General features: G+C 40.3%; 2 protein-coding genes across 2 annotated transcripts; both read left to right on the top strand.

The window, feature by feature from the left end:
- The first annotated feature begins 1,307 nt into the window (after nt 1-1,307).
- commd5 (COMM domain containing 5) lies at nt 1,308-8,731 on the top strand. Its single transcript, XM_020502174.2, has 7 exons — nt 1,308-1,853; nt 1,978-2,138; nt 2,277-2,305; nt 2,966-3,016; nt 7,037-7,132; nt 7,375-7,450; nt 8,110-8,731. Exons 1-7 carry the CDS (start codon nt 1,712-1,714, stop codon nt 8,209-8,211), a joined length of 657 nt encoding a protein of 218 aa, XP_020357763.1. The 5' UTR covers nt 1,308-1,711; the 3' UTR covers nt 8,212-8,731.
- A 960-nt stretch (nt 8,732-9,691) lies between these two features.
- LOC109905039 (LON peptidase N-terminal domain and RING finger protein 3) lies at nt 9,692-16,460 on the top strand. The gene is made up of 10 exons (XM_020502173.2): nt 9,692-10,635; nt 11,253-11,371; nt 11,480-11,743; nt 11,867-12,089; nt 12,212-12,302; nt 12,671-12,907; nt 13,063-13,221; nt 13,555-13,717; nt 13,840-13,989; nt 14,100-16,460. The coding sequence occupies exons 1-10, from the start codon at nt 9,993-9,995 to the stop codon at nt 14,259-14,261; spliced, it is 2,211 nt and encodes a 736-aa protein (XP_020357762.1). The 5' UTR covers nt 9,692-9,992; the 3' UTR covers nt 14,262-16,460.
- Nucleotides 16,461-21,815: the final 5,355 nt, after the last annotated feature.

The following is a 21,815-nucleotide window of genomic DNA, read 5'->3' as shown; positions in this document are numbered from 1 at the left end:
AACATCAATTATTTACACGAGAAACTAAAAAGGCTATCATTTCTACTTGCTAGGTTACTTGTTACTTGTCAATGAGAGTTTGCATGGAGAAATGTGGAGGTTTTTCCCACCCTGCACATTGAGCGATTACTTCAAAGCTAGTGAAAGGATGTGTAGTTCTGTATGATAGCCACATTAGCTGCTAATTAGCATTTAATTTGAGGAGGGGGGGGGGGGGGGGGTGATTACAGGTGACTATATTGATCAAATTGACATTGTCTGAGAGAGATTTGGGTAGTTATCAAAACGACACACCAGGGTAAGCCTACATGGAGCACTGACCTTATATGAAGTAGTTCTAAAATCCCCTATAGAAATATGAAAAACGGAACAAACTACAAAATAAATAAAAAACTAAATCAAACTACTTTTCTGTAAAAAAAATAAAACAGAGCTAGCCTGTTACTAAAACCCACCTGTCACTAAAACCAATAAGCATTTCGCTACACCCGCAATAACATCTGCTGATTAACAAGTGTATGTGACAAATACAATTTGATTTGATTTGGTCTGATTTAAATATGTGAACGTGACCAATATTTGTATTATTTTGTATTATTTTTATTTTATTACTATCGCCATCTACTGACCATGTTTAACCCCTACCACATACAGGTGAACTCCTTTCATTTTGTAGATTCCTTTCCTCTCTCCCTTTCCTTTCCTGGCTTCCTTTCTATTAATATTTTCCTAGCTTCCTTTCATCCTTGCCAAGCTTCCTTTCTTTCCCTACCTCCCTTTCCTCTCCTCCTTCCCTATCTCAATTTCTTTCACTTTTTTTCCTAACTAGGAAAGGGGGAAAATCAAGCGAGTTAGGGGAAGAGGAAAGGGAGCTAGACAGGAGGAAAATAAAGGGAGCTAGGAAAGGAGTGCAGGTAGCTAGGGAATAAAACGGAGGAAAGGAAAGGAAGCTAGGAAAGGAAGCCAGGAAGGATTTTTTTTATAAAGATGTTTTATTGTCACATACACCAGATATGTGCAGGGAAATGTGTTTTTACAGTGTCAGCCATAGTAGCAAATTAGGGTTAAATGCCTTGCTCACTTTGGGTATTCGAACCAGCTGGCCCAATGCTGTAATGCTAGGTTACCTGCTGCCAAGGGAAGCTAAGAAAGGAGGAAAGGAAATTAGGAAAGGGAGAGAGGAAAGAAGGAAAGTAATCTATGAAAGAAAAGGAGGAGTTCACATGTACAGTTTGTGTAAGGGATTAACCACGACCAGTAGATGGCGATAAATAGTATTGGGTTTAGTGACAGGCTAATATTAGTCAGAGGCTATGCTGCAGGGCTGCAGATGGATGCATCTCGGTTGGGGAAGGTTGGAAGGGATTCTGGAGAGACAGGAGTATTTTTTATTTTTTTTAACTTTTTTTATTTACTTAGTAGTACATGATTAGGTAGGAGGGTTTAATTTGTATTTGTATGTATGTTTGTTTGTTTTATTTTATTCTAGTCTGTAAACTATGCTTGACCACACCCTCCACTACAGTAGGTGGCGGCAGAGGCACGGTTGTTTGCAGACCGCCATTAGAAGAAGGCATGTCATGTGATCTACCATTACAGAAATCTTCTGGAATAAATAAACCGACAAGCTAGTCAACTCAAACATCATCATTTGAAAAGAGGTTACACTCATTTAGGTTTGTTCAAGAAGTTTAGCTATATATGAAGTATAATGTCGTCAAGCCATGCCAAAGTCGCGGTTGGTGCATCCAAAGACTCAAGTTTTTTGGGAGGAAGGATACCATCAGAAATCGAAATCATGGCTAAACAGCTGAAGGATTTAGACCAAGAAATGTTTAGAAAAATACTGAAAGGTTTGTTAAATTGCATGCCATTAACTTTGGTATATTGTTCAATTTAATTTGTTTGAATTTCTCTTCCGTTTGTCCACACACACACAAACCATTTTGACATCACTTTTCTTGTGTCTATTCCCAGCGGTGGTGAGTGCTATTGAGGGTAAGGACTGCAGAGAAGCAATGAAGGCTATCGCGGAAAATGCTGCCCTCCCTGAAGAACGGTTGAGTTATGTTGTGGCTGGAATGTACAGACTCCTAAAAGAGGCATTACGTATCCCCACATCATCGTTAAAACAAGAGGTAAAGAACTGGTTATTGTTTATGTTGTATTGAAACCATACTCTCATAGACCATGGTCAGATCGGATTTCTAGATGACGTCTGATTTCATGACTCCTACATAACATCTACAATAAAATATATTTTTTATGTCTTCTAGGTCTTCAAAGAAGATCTAAGGGAACTAAGGTAGCTTCTTCCATGTATCACCTCATCACATCTCAAAGCTGTGAAGCATCAGGTTATCTTGCCTGTATCAAGGAATTGAACAACTGCTTTACAATAGGCCAGAGATCATCAACTAGATTCAGCCAAGGATGGTCGGGGGCCTAATTACAAATAATTTGTAGACTGCAAATTGTCCACGTGAAGCCCAAATAGATTTGACCAAAACAAAATAATTTCAAACCCTGCTTGTATTTGTATATGATCAATTCTGTCACTATGTGTGGGAGTACTTGGAAACAGATTTCCTAAATTAAAATAACTTGATGCTGATTTCCTGGTGTTTTTACAGTCTATTATTTGCTCAGATAACTTAGGGGGCCAAATAAAACCACATGCGGGCCAAATTTGTCCCACAAGGCCGCCAGTTGGGGAACCCTACAATAGGCAATCCAAGATCCCCATAATTTGTTTATCACAGAAGGAGCTGGTGGTATATGAGAATACACACATTATTACAAAATATTATTGTGAAAATTAACCCCAAAGGTAGTTTTTTTGTTTGTTGCATTTATCGTAATATGAAACACATTATTCAAAGTAATGATTCATACTGTGCCGTCAAAATATTATCTGGACATGTTTTGAATTGTTTTCAGCTGACATTCCATTCTTTCATTGTAGGATACCTGAGGAATTCATCACAGACTTTGCAAGTGTGGTGTTTGGCAATCGGTATGTTGACTTGTTATGGAGTAACATTAGCCTATATTCCCACAATTCATTTTGTTGTTATACAATGCATTCGGTAAGTATTCAGACCCTTTCCCTTTTTCCACATTTAGTTAAGTTATAGCCTTATTCTAAAATGTATAAAGTAAAACATTTTGCACATCAATCTAAACACAATAACCCATAATGACAATGCGAAAACAGGTTTATGGACATTTTTGCTTATTTACATACAGTACCAGTCAAAAGTTTGGACACCTACTCATTCCAGGGTTTCTTTATTTGTACTATTTTCTACATTGTAGAATAATAGTGAAGACATCAAAACTATGAAATAACACATGGAATCATGTAGTAACCAAGAAAGTGTTAAACAAATCAAAATATATTTTATATTTGAGATTCTTCAAAGTAACCACGCTTTGCCTTGATGCCTTTGCACACTCTTGGCATTCTGTTAACCAGCTTCATGAGGTAGTCACCTGGAATTCATTTCAATTAACAGGTGTGCCTTGTTAATTTGTGGAATTTCTTTCCTTAATGTGTTTGAGCCAATCAGTTGTGTTGTGACAAGGTAGGGGTGATATAAAGAAGAAAGCCCTATATGGCAAGAACTTTAAGATGTGAAGGTCAGTCAATTTGGAACATTTTAAGAACATTTTAAGAAAGTTTCTTCAAGTGCAGTCACAAAAACCATAAAGCACTATGATGAAACTGGCTCTCATGAGGACCGCCACAGGAAAGGAAGACCCAGAGTTACCTCTGCTGCAGAGAATAAGTTCATTAGAATTAACTGCACCTCTGACTGTAGCCCAAATAAATGCTTCACAGAGTTCAAGTAACAGACATCTCAACATCAACTGTTCAAAGGAGACTGTGAATCAGGCCTTCATGGTCGAATTGCTGCAAACAAACCACTACTAAAGGACATCAATAATAATAATAAGGAGAGACTTGCTTGGGCCAAGAAGCATGAGCAATGGACATGGAGGAGGAGTTGTGGGGCTGCTTTGCTTGTGACACTGTTTGTGATTTATTTTGAATTCAAGGCACAGTTAACCAGCATGGCTACCACAGCATTCAGCAGAGAAATGCCATCCCATCTGGTTTGTGCTTAGTGAGACTATAATTTTGTTTTTGAACAGGACAATGACCCAAAACACACCTCCAGACTGTGTAAGGGCTATTTTACCAAGAAGGAGAGTGATGGAGTGCTGTCTCAGATGACCTGGCCTCCACAATCACCCAACCTCAACCCAATTGAGATGGTTTGGGATGAGTTAGACTGCAGAGTGAAGGAAAAGCAGCCAACAAGTGATCAGCATATGTGGGAACTCCTTCAAGATTGTTGGTAAAGTATTCCTCATGAAGCTGGTTGAGAGAATGCCAAGAGTGTGCAAAGCTGTAATCAAGGCGACGCTACTTTGAATAACTTTTTTTTTGTTGTTACTACATGATATTATTTATACTTCATAGTTTTGATGTCTTTACTATTTTACAATGTAGAAAATGGTCAAATAAAGAAAAACCCTTGAATGAGTAGGTGTGTCAACTTTTGACTGGTACTGTACATTTTCAGACCCTTTGCTATGAGACTTGAAGTTAAGCTCAGGTGCATCATGTTTCCATTGGTCATCCTTGAAATGTTTCCACAACTTAATTGGAGTCCACCTTTATTTAAATTAAATTGATTGGACATGATTTGGAAAGGCACACACCTGTCTATATAAGGTCCCTCGGGTTGACAGTGCATGTCAGAGCAAAAACCAAGCCCGAGGTCGAAGGAATTGTCCGTAGCGGTCCGAGACAGGATCGTGTCGAGGCAGAGATCTGGGATGGGTACCAAAACATTTCTACAGCATTGGAGGTTCTGAAGAACACTGTGGCCTCCCATCAGTCTTAAATGGAAGAAGTTTGGAACCACCAAGACACTTCCTAGAGCTGGCCACCCGGCCAAACTGAGCAATTGTGGGAGAAGGGCCTTGTTCTGGGAGGTGACCAAGAACCCGATGGTCCCTCTGACAGAGCTCCAGAGTTTCTCTGTGGAGATGGGAGAAACTTCCAGAAGGTCAACCATCTCTGCAGCACTCCACCAATCAGGCCTTTTATGGTAGAGTGGCCAGGTGGAAGCTACTCCTCAGTAAAAGTCACTTGACAGCCCGCTTGGAGTTTTCCAAAAGGCACGTAAAGACAGATCATGAGAAATAATATTCTCTTGTCTGATGAAACCAAAATTCAACTCTTTGTCCTGAAGGCCAAGTGTCACATCTGGAAGAAAGCGGGCACCATCTCTACAGTGAAGCACTGTGGTGGCAGCATCATGCTGTTTTTCAGCGCCAAGGACTGGGAGACTAGTCAGGATCGTGGGAAGATGAACGGAGTAAAGTGCAGTGGTCCAGCCAGAGCCGGGACTTGAACCCGATCGAAGATCACTGGAGAGACCTGAAAATAGCTGTGCAGCGACCCTCCCCATCCAACCAGACAGAGCTTGAAAGGATCTGCAGAGAAGAATGGGAGAAACTCCCCAAATACAATCTTGTTGTCATACCCAAGAAGACTCTACTGTTATAGCTGCCTAAGATGCTTTAACAAAATACTGAGTAAAGGGTCTTTAAGACTTATATAAATGTAATATTAAAAATGCCTAAACCTGCTTTTGCTTTGTCACTATGTGGTATTGTCAGTGGTTTAAAGTACTTAGGTAAAAATACTTGAAAGTACTACTTCAATTGTTTTTGGGGTGTATAGGTACTTTTACTATACTATTTATATTTTTGACTACTTTTACTTCACTAAGTTCCTAAAGAAAACTATGTGTTTTTTAGTCCTTACATTCTCCCTAAGACCCAAAAGTACTTAAAAAAATGTTTATGCTTAGCAAGATAGGAAAATGGTCAAATTCTCGCACTTAAGAGAACATCCCTGGCCATCCCTACTGCCTCTGGTCTGGTGGTCTCACTAAACACAAATGCTTAATTAGTGAATTCTGTAATATATGTATTTTATTTTTAGCAATTACATTTGAGACAAAAGTATATTTAAAACCAAATACTTTTAGACTTTTACTCAAGTTGTATTTTAGTGAGTGACTTTTACTTGAGTAATTTTCTATTAATACCGGATCAGTGGGACCCCCGTGGGAGGGTTGAGCTAACATAGGCTAATGTGATTAGCTTGAGGTTGTATGTTACAAGAACATTTCCCAGGACATAGACATATCTGATATTGGCAGAAAGATTAATCTAACTGCACTGTCCAATTTATAGTAGCTATTACAGTGAAAGAATACCATGCTATTGTTCGAGGAGAGCGCACAGTTGTGAACTTGGAAATGTATTAATAAACCAATTAGGCACATTTGGGCAGTCTTGATACAACATTTTAAACAGAAATACAATGGTTCATTGGATCGATCTAAAACTTTGCACATGCACTGCTGCCATCTAGTGGCCAAAATCTAAATTCGCTCGGGCTGGCGTAATACATTATGGCATTTCAAAGATGATGGTACAACAACAAAAGCGTTTTTTTTTCTTCACCAGATCTAATGTGGTTTTCTCCTACATTTTAATTTAACATTTCCACTAACTTCAAAGTGTTTCTTTTCAAATGGTATCAAGAATATGCATATCCTTGCTTCAGGTCCTGAGCTACAGGCAGTTAGATTTGGGGATGTCATTTTTGGAGAGAAAAAAAAAGGGGGGAAAAGGAGGCAGATCCTTAAGAGGGAACTTTACTTTGACTTAAGTATGACTACTATTGGGTACTTTTTCCACCGCTGGGGGGGACAATTAAATCATTTTTTTAATAAGGCTGTAATGTAACAGTTTGGAAAAAATCAAGGGGTCTGTTTACTTTCCGAATGCACGAAATGACAAACTTAATGAAAAGGTTTGTCTTAAACTAAAATCCAGGTTTCCAGCACTTAAGTGGTGGGTTTATTGTGCACAGAGACCCCTGTGGTGCTCACTCTGTGATTGTGGATCAGCTCACTGTCCCTTTCTTTCTCTGGGGGGGTTTCAGACGAACAGCACTGGAGGCAGTGGCTACACAGCAGGGGCCTCGATTACCCTCCCTGAAGGATTTTAGATGGAGAGTAGATGTGGCCATATCAACAAGGTACACTATACTTTGTTCACTATCACATAGGAGGGTCAACTTTTTGATGGAGAAATTGAACAGAGAATTAAACTGAGAAAAAAATGCATGCAGTGTTATCATTATATAGTAGTACAATAAATGGTTTGCTAAATAGTTAACACATTTCATTGTGTAGTGAGAATTTAAAAAGCAAACGGTATTGCTTAGAAGGCTCTGATTTAATAATACATGCATCACATTGTCTGTTATTTTCTTGGAAGCTCCCTAGCTCGTGCCTTGCAGCCCTCCATTTTAATGCAGATGAAGCTCTCAGATGGAAAGGGCCATCGCTTTGAGGTAAAAACACAAACAACTTGCTGGTTATGGCTTTCATATGCACGTCTCCTCACTGGCTTACTCGGGTGAGGGTTGATTTTAAGTTTGTCTAATGCATGTAAAGATGTGTGTAACTACTCAGCCTGTAAATATGTTGGCCTTTCACAGTTGCAAGTAGGTTACTATGTAACAGTGTGTCCCTGCTTTATACAACTGTGTACAACATGGTTTAGACTAGAATATGGGCTACATCTGTTTTAGACTATCAACATCTTATGGTGAAGGATTATGGGAACTGTCTGGCATGTCCAACACTTCCCTCAAACATAAATATTGTACTGTGTTCAAACAAGTGATCAGACATTGCATTTATTCCATAGTCCATTTGTATGACAGAGCTTGATATCAGCATTCATAGTGTTAATAATACTGTTATTTCCTTCAATACAATCGGGTAATTTTAAAGGTAGACTCAGCAATATGACCTAGATGCAGAAAGAAAACGGCATAGTGGGTCAATTTCCGCAACAACTAAGGACGAGGCTCAACTTCTCCGCTGTTTTGGTTCCATGGCTACCACGTTGTAAATGAGTGAAGAGAACACGGCATGCTGCTCATTGCAACGTCATTCTACCAGTCTACCTTTTTTTTTTAAATATGTCTGCATTTTTTCTCCCTAGGTGCCTGTTTCCAAGTTCCAAGAACTCCGATACAACGTTGCGCTAATTCTTAAAGAGATGAACGATCTGGAGAAGAGAAGCGTTTTGAAGATTCAAGATTAACCGTGCATGTCAGTAAGGTTATTAGAAGATGGTTTCATCAGGCAAGGTTTTTGCCATAAAAAGGATTTATATGATTTTGACATGTCATACTGTAGATATTAAATATGATCAATTGTACTAAAATGGGTGTTGTGTTTTAAATATCCGATATTTTTATTAGCACTTGACTTAATAATGGTGTTAACAGTAAATGTATTGTTTGTGTTTATAACCATGTGTTTATTTAAATTACCGTTCAAAGTAAAGTTGACCTAGAAATGCTAAGGTGACATGGGGGAAAGTTATGGGTCAGCCACAGGATGAAGGCTAAACCTCATCCAGGTCTAGACTGACTGGGTTACACCGATGGCCCACTTTCAGTCACTGTAAAAGAAAGTTGACCTGTCCCTGGCTGTCTGAAAATGGGATTGAGTTCATTTGCAAGCTCAGACGACCTACCTGTGTGGAGGAATTTGGGTAACAATGTAACCCACTAACAGACTTTAGTCCTTGAATGAATAAAAACACATTTTCCATGTAATACTGCCTCTAGCACAGTGCCTATTAATGTGCCACATTAATGCCGGCAGCATAGCACCCGGCATGCCACTGCTGGCTTGCTTCTGAAGCTAAACAGAGTTGGTCCTGGTCAGTCCCTGGATGGGAGACCAGATACTGCTGGAAGTGGTGTTGGAGGGCCAGTAGGAGGCACTCTTTCCTCTGGTCTAAAAAATATCCAAATGCCCCAGGGCAGTGATTGGGGACACTACCCTGTGTAGGGTACCGTCTTTTGGATGGGACGTTAAACGGGTGTCCTGACTCTCTGAGGTCATTAAAGATCCCATGGCACTTATCGTAAGAGTGGTGGCGTTAACCCCGGTGTCCTGGTTAAATTCCCAATCTGGCCCTCAAACCATCACGGTCACCTAATAATCCCCAGTTTACAATTGGCTCATTCATCCCCCTCCTCTCCCCTCTAACTATTCCCCAGGTCGTTGCTGTAAATGAGAACGTGTCAACCTGGTAAAATAACAAATAAATAAACATTAGTAAAACAAGCTTAAGAATTTGTAATTATAATAGACGATCTATTATCAGTTTATAGCCTACTGCAACATACTCTCTGAGTGCTATGTAGAACTTTTTGTCCCTGTAGGAGAACCCTCTGAAAATAAGGTTCCAGATAGAACCCTTTTCAGTTCACATAAAACCTTATTTGGTAGAACATCTGCTTCCAAATATCACCCTTGAGGTGGAACCAAAAAGGGTTCTCAGAATCCTATTTTAGAGGGTTTTCGTGGGTTAACTGCCTTGTTCAGTGGCAGAACGACAGATTTTTACCATGTCTACTCGGGGATTAGATCTAGCAACCTTTCGGTTACTGGTCCGACGCTCTAACCACTAGGCAGCCTGCCGCGCCATATGCTCTACTGTCCAAGAGACCAGTGATGGAATGCCATCAGCCTACGTACATCTATACAAGTATTACGCATTAGACCCATTTCAGCACATTGACCGCCTCAGTCCAGACGCTCTGTTACAACTGAATTGTTATTAGGCAACCGCGTTAGAAACCTGTCCAATACAAACAGCTGGCTGTGGTCACATGACACTTTATGTAACTTTTATTTATTTATTAAAAAAAAATAGTGAGAATATTATTTACGGTGTGCTATCATATCGTCTGAGTAGTGAGCTGAACAGGGGCGAAGACCTCAGAAAATGAGATAAATAGAGAACGACCTGTTACTTCCAAAAATGAAATATTAATTTCGCGAGAATACTACACAACAGCAGTCATCATGGGAACGGAGAGTACAGATTGTATGCTGCTTCTTGCGGTAGAAGCGTTTAAATCTAAAAACTTCGGGCTCGCAGCAGACATATACGAATGTCAAATGCTGCTCCTCCGTGACCCTGGTAAGCAGCAAGATCTGTTGGTGAAACGAGCCGATGCCCTGGCATTTGCTGGCAAATTGAACGAAGCTTTCGAAATCTACCGAAAAGCGGCTGAAATCGAGAGACTCCGACCAGTCCACCTGGAGAATCTTATTAAATATCTCTCTAACAGTATTAAAAGAAATGATGGGACACACAGTCAAAGCAACAGGCAGGAGACGAACTCTTATTGCGTTGGATATGATGCATTTACCTGCAGAATATGTTATAGATTTCTATACGAGCCAGTTACCTTGCCTTGTGGACACTGCTTTTGCAAAAAGTGCCTGAACAGAGAAAAAACGCCTGTCTGCTGCAAAGAGTGCAATGACATGACCAAATTCAATGATGTGGACAATTATAGAGTAAATGTTGTTCTTAGTAACTTGTTATCAAAGTGGTTTCCAGTTCAATTACTTGCTGTTCATCTGAGACGTGAGGGGAATGGACTATATTCCGAGAAAACGGATTCTGCTTTGGAAAAATACAACAAAGCAATACAAATAGGTATGGCATTTTACCTTTTCATTTAAAACCAATGTTCTAAATGTAATTAAATGAAATCCTACGCAATGTTGCAACAGTATGTAGGGTACTGTTTTCAGTGCCCATGGGCTGGTTTAATTGACAGCTGAATCAGCAGCGTGTGGTGTAAACTGCGCTACATTGTAAGATTTCGATGGGGAAATTATTATAACAATGTATCCTGTTTTACTAGGCTATAACCCCTTAATTAGGAGAGAGTCGTGCTTTTGTCAGACATGGGCGTGTGAAGGTTAAATAAAATGTTATGTAGGCTAGGCCAGGGTTGTTTGGGAAACACTGGGCTTGGCTACCAAACATTGAGTGACATGTGAGCCATGGCATTTTGTTGCGATCGTGTAACAAACAGTAAAATAAATGTGGGTCAAGGGTAATTAAAGTTCAACAGTAGACACAGGAGTATTGGTTCCACTGTCATTATTGATTAAACATATACTTCTTCAAATGTTGAACAACAACAATCAAAAATTCCCAAATTTTCACTGTGATCTAAAGAACACTGGTCTTGTGTGACATTCAATGATAGAATGATGGAATAATTAATAGATTATCATTTTCAGTATGTTGTATTTATTTTCCAGCTCCAAGGGACCATGTTCTGTACAGCAACCGATCACAGATCAATTCCAGTCTGAAGAATTACCAGGATGCCCTCCATGATGCAGAGATGGCATGCAAGCTCATGCCTCTTTGGTCCATGGTGAGGGTTGGATGTTTTGCCATGTTTAATTTAGATCTATCATCAGAACTTCACAATGCAAAGAAATTGTAGGATTGTACTGATTACTAAACATTATTTTTCTTCCAGGGACATATTAGAAAAGCACAAGCTCTTGTCACTCTGGGGAAATGTGAAGAAGCGTTAAGAGAGTACCTGGTCGTCATTGCATTAGACCCTGAGAGTAAACTGGCAAAAACAGAGGCGCAAAATATTCTGAGTGATCTCCTGGCCCCTGTCACTGATCAAGTACACAAAAGAATCCTGGACTGCACAAGTCTACTATCTTCCAGAAGTAGATTTAAAGGTGGCGCCCTGAACACCTCAAGCTGCATCATCACCACATCTTACAAGGTAAGAGAAGTCATCTATCTTCTGAGTTTTTCTATATAATACAGTACTATCATATAGTGCCTGGAGTTGAGCTCATGAACTTATGAACTTACTAAAATGTCCTATCATCACCCTTTCTCACAGGAATACAAGAATATCATCGCCTCTGACGAGAAGTTGATGTTGTCGCCCACGATGAGTGAATCTAAGACAGATGGCTCGTTTGAGACATGCAGCGGAAAGAAAACAGAAAATCAGGTGAATGTCTGCCATCCCAGGGTCACCAACAGGAGCGTCTTCCTCAAACGTAGCTCGTCCGAGGACAGCCAAGTGGACAGTAGCGACATCTGCAAGCGTTCCAGATATGGTAAGTTTAAATGCCTCTTGTCTCTGCTCTTCCATTCAATGGAGCTTTATTGGCATGATGTCTACTGTAAGTGAAGTAGTCGTTGAGATTCACATTCTAACTCAAATGGTTCTCCTTTACAGAAGTGACCCAGAATGAACAGGCAACTTCCTGGAGTACAGTGCTTGCTGGCCTCATAGACCCGAATGACCTGGAGTGTTCTCTGTGTATGAGGTAAGTACTACCATCCATGACAATACTTGTAGCTGAATTATAGTATTTGCCACTTAAGGCTAAAAGGATAGTAATATAGTGTTCTGCTTTTGATTCTGATATTCTAGGATTAAAAGTTATTTTCTCAGCCTGATACAAGTCAGTTATTTTACAAGTGAACACAATATATCAATCTTCCTTTCTGATAATATTAATCAATAAAGATTCATTGGTAAACATCTAGCCTTATTTTCACCGTTATAGCTTACATTTCATTATCAAACATTCTAATTGACATGCAATGCACTATAAATAAGAACCTGAAAGTAATCAACACTAGAGTAGTGTGAGACGTTCTGAGTATCCTTTCTCTCCATGGTATTCCCTAGGCTCTTTTATGAACCAGTCACCACTCCTTGTGGACACACCTTCTGTCTGAAATGCCTCGAGCGATGTCTGGACTACAACCCCAAGTGTCCTCTCTGCAAGATGGATCTGAAAGAGTATCTGTCAGAAAGTAAATACAACAAGACTGTCTTGGTGGAGAACCTCATCTGCACGTATCTGCCATCCGAGCTCATAGATAGGCAGAAAGTCAACGCGGAGGAGATTGCAGACTTATCGAAGTAAGAATCACGCCAGCATACAGACACTACCCCATTGATCCAGTAGTGTGTAACAAAGACATGTAACATGGCATTTATGTTTCTTCACCTGTAACTTTGGATATATTATTTCCTCAAACTAATCATTTTCTCTACTTTGATTTCTTCTTTTGCAGTCTAAACAAGAACGTGCCTATATTTGTTTGCACCATGGCCTTCCCCACAGTTCCATGCCCTCTTCATGTCTTCGAGCCCTGCTACCGGCTGATGATCCGCAGGTGTATGGAGATGGGCACCAAGCAGTTTGGAATGTGCCTCGATGATAACCTCAAAGGGTGAGTAAAGCCTGTACAAATCAGAGAGACATTGTGTTGCATGTTCCCCAGTCAGACAGGGGACATCGGCATCATCTGGCAGTTCATGTTAACAACTCAGAAGCCCCATTGGGTCAACTCTCTTGTCTGGCCCCATTGGGTTAATTCTCTTGTTTGTCCCCATTGAGGGCCTTAGGGTATTATCAGAACTGAGCAGGTCTTGCATGTCATTTTGTATAAGCAACTTCAGATAGTTTATATAGCCTATTTTATTGTTTGGTCCCCCTGTGAATGCCTTAAGCATATTTTTGGTCTTATTTGCTTACCATATCTACTTTTTTTCCTTCCCCATAGATTTGCAGATTACGGTTGCCTCCTGGAGATCCGAAACGTGGAATTCTTTGCAGATGGCCGCTCCGTTGTTGACACCATCGGGAAAAGAAGGTTTAAAGTCATTGAGCACCACCAGAGAGATGGGTACAACACAGCAGACATTGAATACCTGGAAGACATTAAGGTCATTTGTTAATCACATAAACTCAAGCATTTGCGTGAATGTTCTCTGAACTTGTTTGAACATGTTTAAAGTGTGTTAGTGTATCTCGCTGTGCTAATAAAGGCTGTTTTTGTTCTGTATAGGTGGAGGGTGTGACAGAGAAGGAGCTGCAGAGTCTCCATGATGCAGTGTACGACCAGGCCTTAATCTGGGTCAACTCCCTCAGAGCAGAACAGATGGAGAGGATCGTGGGTCACTTTGGGCCCATGCCGGAGAAAAACTCTGAACCACAGGTAAATATGTCAACCCTGGATACAGATCGTATTTGTGTTCACTCTATTTTGATACGACACAGTTTGTATTGAACAGGTTATGGATAGATTATTCTGGTTGTCCCCTGTAGGCCAGCCCCAATGGGCCGTGCTGGTGCTGGTGGCTGCTGGCAGTCCTTCCTCTGCAGGGTCGAGCCCAGCTGCCCTTCCTTGCCCTGACCTCCCTGAAGGACAGACTCAGTGGCATCCGCAGAGTTCTCCTCTTCATGACCCGCAACCACTCCTCTCGGTGACTCCAACCCTCACACAACCATCCATCTCCTCCATGTGGATGTCTGTTTTGTCAGAAAGACCAAATGTTAACGAAAGCCTTCTGCGTAAATAGGTTATTGGCAAGTGGGCTTTGATTAGATTACCAAAATGTGATGCTGATTATTTCTTCCTTCCAAGGATTAGAAGAGGATATTTATGGACTGAATCTTTTAATCAGTGTGCTTTGAAGACAATAATGATTGATTTAGTTTTTCTTTATTATTTATAAACACAGCATGTGCATGTAACATGTTTACATGCCTGGGAGGGATGACAAACTCTAAACTATTACATAAATAACTTCTTTTTTTATTCCATAGGGTTTGTTAACCACCAGAAATGACATATTATCAAAACCAAACCCCCTGAAAATGTAGAAAGTTAGTTAACAAAATGCCGATACAGAACAGGTTCTGCTGCTGCTTTAACTCTACCATTCAGATAACAGGATTTCCTCCCTGTTCTGGTGGAGATGTGTGATACACCTCCAGTTGAATGTGTATTGTTATTTATATGACCTACTTTGCAGCAGCAGCATAAGTGATACTCACATGGTGAGCAAAGATGGGTCGTGGGATTTGCCTTTAAGAAAGGAAAACCTTGTTATTGTTTTGTTGGACGTTACATGATTCTTTGTCTGACACTTAAAAAAAAAAAAAAAGTTTTCTACTGTTATTTTTATGTTATGATGATCACCTTTTTATACAGACAATGTTGAACCAGGATGGTTATGTTGTTGTTAAATCTTGTGGAAATGTGTTAATGAACAACAATTATGTTTTGTATTCCAAGGGCCAAGTGTAAGTTATTGTATTCATATAGGGCTGCCTTGTCTCTTATTATTTGCAACATATATGGTCATAAATTAGAGATGACGCACGTGACGAACAAACTCAGAGTGATTGCAATAATGGTTACCACTTGTGCAGCGTGATTCCTGGCTTGTATACAAAAGACAACGACATGAATGTGAACATGCAAATAACTGTAGACGAGGGAAATATCAACGTGTAGAGCGTGCAGGATTTATCAGCCTTGCCACTATTACCACTTTCCACTATTCTCAGTTTGGTTTTAGAAAAAACATTTTGCATTAGGTTGTCCTGACCTAAGCTCAAAACACTCTGAAATTATTTTCCGAACACACATTACAGTCAGATGAAACAGGCAGTAGTCTAACCATTCTAAAAGCTCACGAAGGAGTTGGAATAGTTATTTCTGACATTTGAACGGTCATCTTGTCATTCCAGTTATTGTCCACTGGCAGTCCTCATAAACGGTAGCATCAAACACTCAGTGATTTCTAATCTTTTTCAACATTTAGTGCCTTAAGTTGGATTTCTTCCATGATGCCAGTACCATAAAGCTCAAACTATGTAGCAGAATTCAGGGTTCAAGGTAGCGTTCCACCGAGGAAGACTTGGCTTAAAGTCCAAACTATTACTGAGGAGAAAAACAGTCATTTAAACAATTCCAGTCCTGGTTTATTGTGAGTAATGTTGTTGTTACAAATATTGGTATTATATTGTGTATTTTATCCCAACTAAATTAAAATCATCTCAACGCAAGAACACAATTTGAGTATTTTCAGCTGGACTTTCAGATACAACAACAACATTGAGCCTTGGTTGAGTTAAAAAATGTCAGGATAAAAGTGAATTGATTGGCATGTCAATTCAAGTAGATTGTTTCCTCTCCAACGTCACACATTTGCATGTCTATACATTTGATATGGCTGTTGCATGTAAGCCACATTCTATGCAAAGATGCATTCTTCTCATTTACATCAGAAAATGCCAAAACAATAGAAATTCAACGGTAGTATCTTCCTGCCCTTTTTGAATTCCACATTGAACCTTGCTCTAATGATTGAAGCCTTCTACCTCTGTCACACTGACCTGTAGCTCTTCCACCACAGAACATGCTAATTAAAATGGACATGTCATTTGTTTCTATGGAGATGAGGTGACCATGGATGAAGTCTTTTTTGGGTGATTGTATAACACTCGGACTGTATGTCTTTACAAGAAAAATGGAATGTATGTTGTAGGCATCTTATCTGACGTTATATTTCTCTTTGGATGGAAATGTAGTCATTGCAATGTTATACGATGTACAGAAAACACACGTCTGAATAAAAAAGGCTCTTAATTAGTGGAATAAGAGCTAAACCGATGGTCTTTCATTTGTCTCGTCTCATGTTCAACATTTTTCTCCTTTGGTTACGTGTTAGTCTAAAGTAGTATCAATATAGCTCTTTGGAAACGTCTAGAATGTTGGGACATAACAGAAAGCTTATGTAAGGCTGCATTGACTTTACACAACAGTGTGAATGTAGGTCACGGTTCAGGAGGAAGGAAACACTATTCCACTCCCCTTGCCCCACTGCCCCACATTCTGCAGCTCTGCCTTTCTGCTGGAGGAGATGACCTTACCCATACCGAACCGCACCTCCCTGACTGGGAGGGATAATGGACTCCGAGGAAGAGGGGACAAGTAGCACCAATGTAATTAGCAGTCTGGTGGGAGTGAGGGAGGGAGAAGCCATGGGGATATATTTAATAGGGCTTACATAACGGGGCAGTCAGACGTTACGTAAACTTTGAAATGGGGTTAGCATCTGCAGAGGATCAGGGTATCTTGTTCTGCCTTTGAGAGAGGGCATTTTTCAGCAGTCGGTACAGGAATCGTACCAAAATGGCAAGGGACTCTTCCCCCCCATCTTTGTTATTTTGAATAAGGCGTCATGCTTTGTTTGTTCAGGACAGAAAAATGCATAAACAAACTTTAGTGAATGACAAATGGGATCTCAAAGGTGTGAAGCAACTAAGCCAGATATTATTCAACTGTACTGAGAGCCCCACTGGAACTAGAGAGTATAAAGATACTCTTTCTCAGCATAAACCTTAAAACAGATCCCTCATCAGCGTGCCCTAGCCAGACTGGCCACATAACACCAGTCCTATGTTACACGCCAAGTAAGGTTATGTAACTGAAATGATAAGGCCACTAGAGGGGTTGCTATTGGAACTTGGCGGATACACCTTCCCCCAATTTTATAAAACATGTAGCACACTGACAGAAGTAGGGCAAAGCAGTGCATTGTGGGAAAACTGGTTACCTAACTTACCCAGAAAAGGCATCTGGGAGGTTAAGTGCCTGTCTGTGTGCTGATGTAACGACAGAACTCACACTTAGTGCTAGATCGTCCATTGTAAACAGTGTGGGAAACTGCGTGAGAGTGGGCAGTGTGTCAAAGGGCTAGAGTGTGCCCATGTGAGAAGTGTGTGACTGTGTGTGCCACAAGCTCATATGATACAGTGTTAGGTGCTCCATGTATAGCCCTGAGATGCTGCTGCCTGTGGCTGGTAGCTCTGAGATGCTGCCAGTGGATGGATGGCACAGAGGGTGGGCTCTGGCTTCGATACTGTCTCCTATCGCTTCAATGCTGCCAACACTTCCATGCTGTCACACTGGGCTGGCTGTGCTTGTAATGTGCAGACAGCCTGCCCTCAACCTTAAGCTGCTGCGAATAAATGCATGCTATTTTAATGTGCCTAATCAAAGTGTTGTATAATGGTTATCATATTGCAGCGGATATTGCAGGGTTTGTCTTTGTATCCCTCAAAGCTTTGTCTGTGATGAGGAATAGTCAAACTAAAGGGTACACATCCTAGTTTACAATATGTGACAACAGTTGTGATACAACAGAGAGTTTGTCCGCAAAAACATTTTTACACAGGCAATGTGGAGACACGACCCAATGATTGTGTAATGATTTTTGTGCAGGCAGACTGTTGTATCACAACCATTATGTCAAATGCATTTTACATCAGTTGTACAAGTTGTATTGTGTATGTGGCCATAGTCGTATCTTGCATTACACTTGTCTACTCTAATTCAATTAAATAAATACAGATTCTTTAAACACCAGATGAGGGGGCCATTAGATTGCAAAGGCTTTTCAAAAGCAACATGAGCTGAAACACAGGAATCATCTCTGCCACTGAAACATTCCTGACTCTTGGGAATGTGTGGTCTGTGCCTCCAACAAAACATCCCATGCACACGAGCTTAACCCATGGGCTGAAATGGAAGGTTGTGGAACACAAAAGAGTTTTCATGAGTCAGTGCCTCGGTTATCTCCCCTCTCCGAACCACTTTTGTCATCTGGAAGTATAATGCCGTGAAAAAGTATTTGCCCTGTCTGATTTTCTCTGTCTTGGCATATTTTTATACTGAATGTTATCAGATCTTCAACCAAAACATAATATTAGATAAAGGGAACTTGTGTTTACAAATAACAAAAATATATACTTGTTTTATTTATTTAATTAACAAAGTTATGCAACACCCAATTCACATGTGTGAAAAAGTAATTGCCCCATTACATTCAATAACCGGTTGTTCCACCTTTAGCTGCAATCAAATCAAACTGTATTTGTCACATGCGCCGAATACAACATGTGTAGTTGTTGATCAGTCTCTCACATCGCTGTGGAGGAATTTGTGCCCACTCTTACATGCAGAACTGCTTTAACTCAGTGATATTTGTGGGGTTTTAAGTAGTGGCGGTAGTGTGACGGTTTGGGGATGCTTTGCTTCCTCAAGACCCGGACGACTTGCCTTAATAGAAGGAATCATGAATTCTGCTCTGTATCAGAGAGTTCTACAGGCAATCCATCTGTTAGCTGAAGCTGAAGCGCAGTTGGGTCATGCAGCAAGACAATGACTCTCAAGTTTACATGAAAATGGCTAAAAAGCAACAAATGTGAAGTTTTGAAATGGCTTGGTCAAAGTCCAGACCTAATCACAATTGAGATGTTGTGGCAGGACTTGAAATGAGCAATTCATGATTGAAAACCCACAAATGTCCCTGAGTTAAAGCAATTCTGCATGGAAGAGTGGGCCAAAATTCCTCCACAGCGACGTGAGAGGCTGACCAACTACAGGAAGCATTTGGTTGGAGTCATTGCAGCTTAATGTGGCACAACAAGTTATTGAGTGGAAGGGGGTAATTACTTTTACACACAGGGGCATTGGGTGTTGCATAACTTTGTTTATGAAATAAGTAAGTCATTGTTGTGTTATTTGTTCACTCAGGTTTCCTTGATCTAATATTAGGTTTTGTTTGAAGATCTGATAACATTCAGTATCAAACATATTCTAAAGTAGAGAACATTAGAAGGGGGCAAATACTTTTTCACAGCACTGTACATGCTTTTATGTGCATGATGTAACAAATACCCCCCTCTCCAGCCAGGTCACTGTCAGTGCCGTCCACTAGTCAAAAAGTGGACACTGTGGACATCAGGAAAACTGTAGGATCACACTTCTTTAGTGAAGTGAAGCTCAATTAACTAAGTTGTCAAAAATAAATAATACCTAGCATTTAATAAGGTTTGTAACCCTTCAACACTCTGACCATAGAAGCAAATGGCTGGGCTGACATATCTGCACTTAGACAGCTGCAGCTGAACAGCCTTTATATAACAGTACCTGGCCCGGGCCATCCACTGGGTGTGTAGGTGCCTTATTCACTAGACATAATAAAGCCCTTGATGTGAGTAATGTGCTTGTGTAACACAACAGAAAATGGCACAGGGGTTTGCAATGGCAGCGCAGCCCAAGAAGGTCAAGCGAGCCAAGCCGTTCCAAGTGTGGTTGTATAACATGTAATTGGGTACAGTAGGCTACTTAGTTATAAATACTAGTACACAGGAAGGAAGGTAGTGTGCCTGCTTAATCATATCATGTAAAATTAAGTTCCATCTAAGTCATTACAAACTAAAGGGTATTTTCAGGTACAGTATGTGGAATGTGTACTGTGCAATGCAGGAATGGCTTAATAGCAACAGGCAGTGTTTAATGCTCCCTCTGACTTCATTTCCATGCTACTGCAGTTCTAATGGATCAACAAGGTATGCTTTGAGTTTCATATACAGTACCAGTCAAAATGTTGGACACACCTACTCATTCAAGGCTTTTTAAAATATTTGTATTATTTTCTACATTGTAGAATAATAGTGAAGAGATCAAACTATGAAATAACACACATGGAAACATGTAGTAACCAAAAAAGTGTTAAACAAATATATTTATATTTATATATTATATTTGAGATTCTTCAAAGTAGCCACCCTTTGCCTTGATGACAGCTTAGCACACTCTTGGCATTCTCTCAACCAGCTTCATGAGGTAGTCACCTGGAATGCATTTCAATTAACAGGTGTGCCTTGTTAAAAGTTCATTTGTGGAATTTATTTCCTTCTTAATGCGTTTAAGCCTATCATTTGTGTTGTGACAAGGTAAAAGACCAAATCCATATTATGGCAACAACAGCTCAAATAATCAAAGAGAAACAACATTCCATCATTACTTTAAGACATGAAGGTCAGTCAATACGGAACATTTTAAGAACTCGGAAAGTTTCTTCAAGTGCAGTCACAAAAACCATCAAGCCCTATGATGAAACTGGCTCTCAAGAGGACCGCCACAGGAAAGGAAGCCCGAGAGTTACCTCTGCTGCAGAGAATAAGTTCATTAGAGTTAACCGCACCTCAGATTTCAGCACCAATAAAAGCATTACAGAGTTCAAGTAACAGACATCTCAACATCAACTGTTCAGAGGAGACTGCGTGAATCAGGCCTTCATGGTCGAATTGCTGCAAAGAAACCACCACTAGGACACCAATAAGGACACCAATAAGAAGAAGAGACTTGCTTTGACCAAGAAACACGAGCAATGAACATTAGACTGGTGGAAATCTGTCCTTTGGTCTGATGACTCCAAATTTGAGATTTTTGGATCCAATCGCCGTGTCTTTGTGAGACGCAGAGTAGGTGAATGGATGATCTCCGCATGTGTGGCTCCCACCATGAAGCATGGAGGAGGTGTGATGGTGCTTTGCTGGTGACACTGTGTGATTTATTTAGAATTCGAGCCACACTTAACCAGCATGGCCACATCAGCATTCTGCAGCGATACGCCATCCCATCTGGTTTGCTCTTAGTGGGACTATCATTTGTTTTTCAACAGAACAATGACCCAACATACACCTCCAGGCTGTGTAAGGGTTATATGACCAAGGAGAGTGATGGAGTGCTGCATCAGATTACCTGGCCTCCACAATCACCCGACCTCAACCCAATTGAGATGGATTTGGATTAGTTGGACTACAGAGTGAAAGAAAAGCAGTCAACACCTGCTCAGCATATGTGGGAACTCCTTCAAGACTGTTGGAAAAGCATTCCACATGAAGCTGGTTGAGAGAACACCAAGAGTGTGCAAAGCTGTCGTCAAGGCAAAGGGTAGCAACTTTGAGGAATCTGAAATATATTTTGATTTAACACTTTTTTGGTTCCCACATGATTCCATGTGTTATTTCATGGTTTTGATGTCATCACTATTATTCTACAATGCAGGAAATAGTAAAATAAAGAAAAACCCTTGAATGAGTAGGTGTATCCAAACCTTTGACTGGTACTGTAGGTCAGTCCAGCTAATCACAGACTCTGCTTTAAATTGAGGTAAT

Source organism: Oncorhynchus kisutch, linkage group LG15 (assembly GCF_002021735.2).
Source record: "Oncorhynchus kisutch isolate 150728-3 linkage group LG15, Okis_V2, whole genome shotgun sequence".
Classification (NCBI taxonomy): domain Eukaryota; kingdom Metazoa; phylum Chordata; class Actinopteri; order Salmoniformes; family Salmonidae; genus Oncorhynchus; species Oncorhynchus kisutch.
Note: the sequence above shows the minus strand (reverse complement) of the source record. Positions and strands in the feature narration are given on the sequence as shown.

What these genes read in the sequence shown, in the direction of transcription:
- LOC109905039 (XM_020502173.2), top strand. Translation starts at nt 9,993, where the DNA reads ATGGGAACGGAGAGTACAGATTGTATGCTGCTTCTTGCGGTAGAAGCG. An exon ending in GAGATTGCAGACTTATCGAA is followed by an intron (nt 12,908 to 13,062) that starts GTAAGAATCACG and finishes CTTCTTTTGCAG; the next exon opens with TCTAAACAAGAACGTGCCTA. An exon ending in AATACCTGGAAGACATTAAG is followed by an intron (nt 13,718 to 13,839) that starts GTCATTTGTTAA and finishes TGTTCTGTATAG; the next exon opens with GTGGAGGGTGTGACAGAGAA.
- commd5 (XM_020502174.2), top strand. Translation starts at nt 1,712, where the DNA reads ATGTCGTCAAGCCATGCCAAAGTCGCGGTTGGTGCATCCAAAGACTCA. An exon ending in GTTTAGAAAAATACTGAAAG is followed by an intron (nt 1,854 to 1,977) that starts GTTTGTTAAATT and finishes GTCTATTCCCAG; the next exon opens with CGGTGGTGAGTGCTATTGAG. An exon ending in GAAGATCTAAGGGAACTAAG is followed by an intron (nt 2,306 to 2,965) that starts GTAGCTTCTTCC and finishes CTTTCATTGTAG; the next exon opens with GATACCTGAGGAATTCATCA.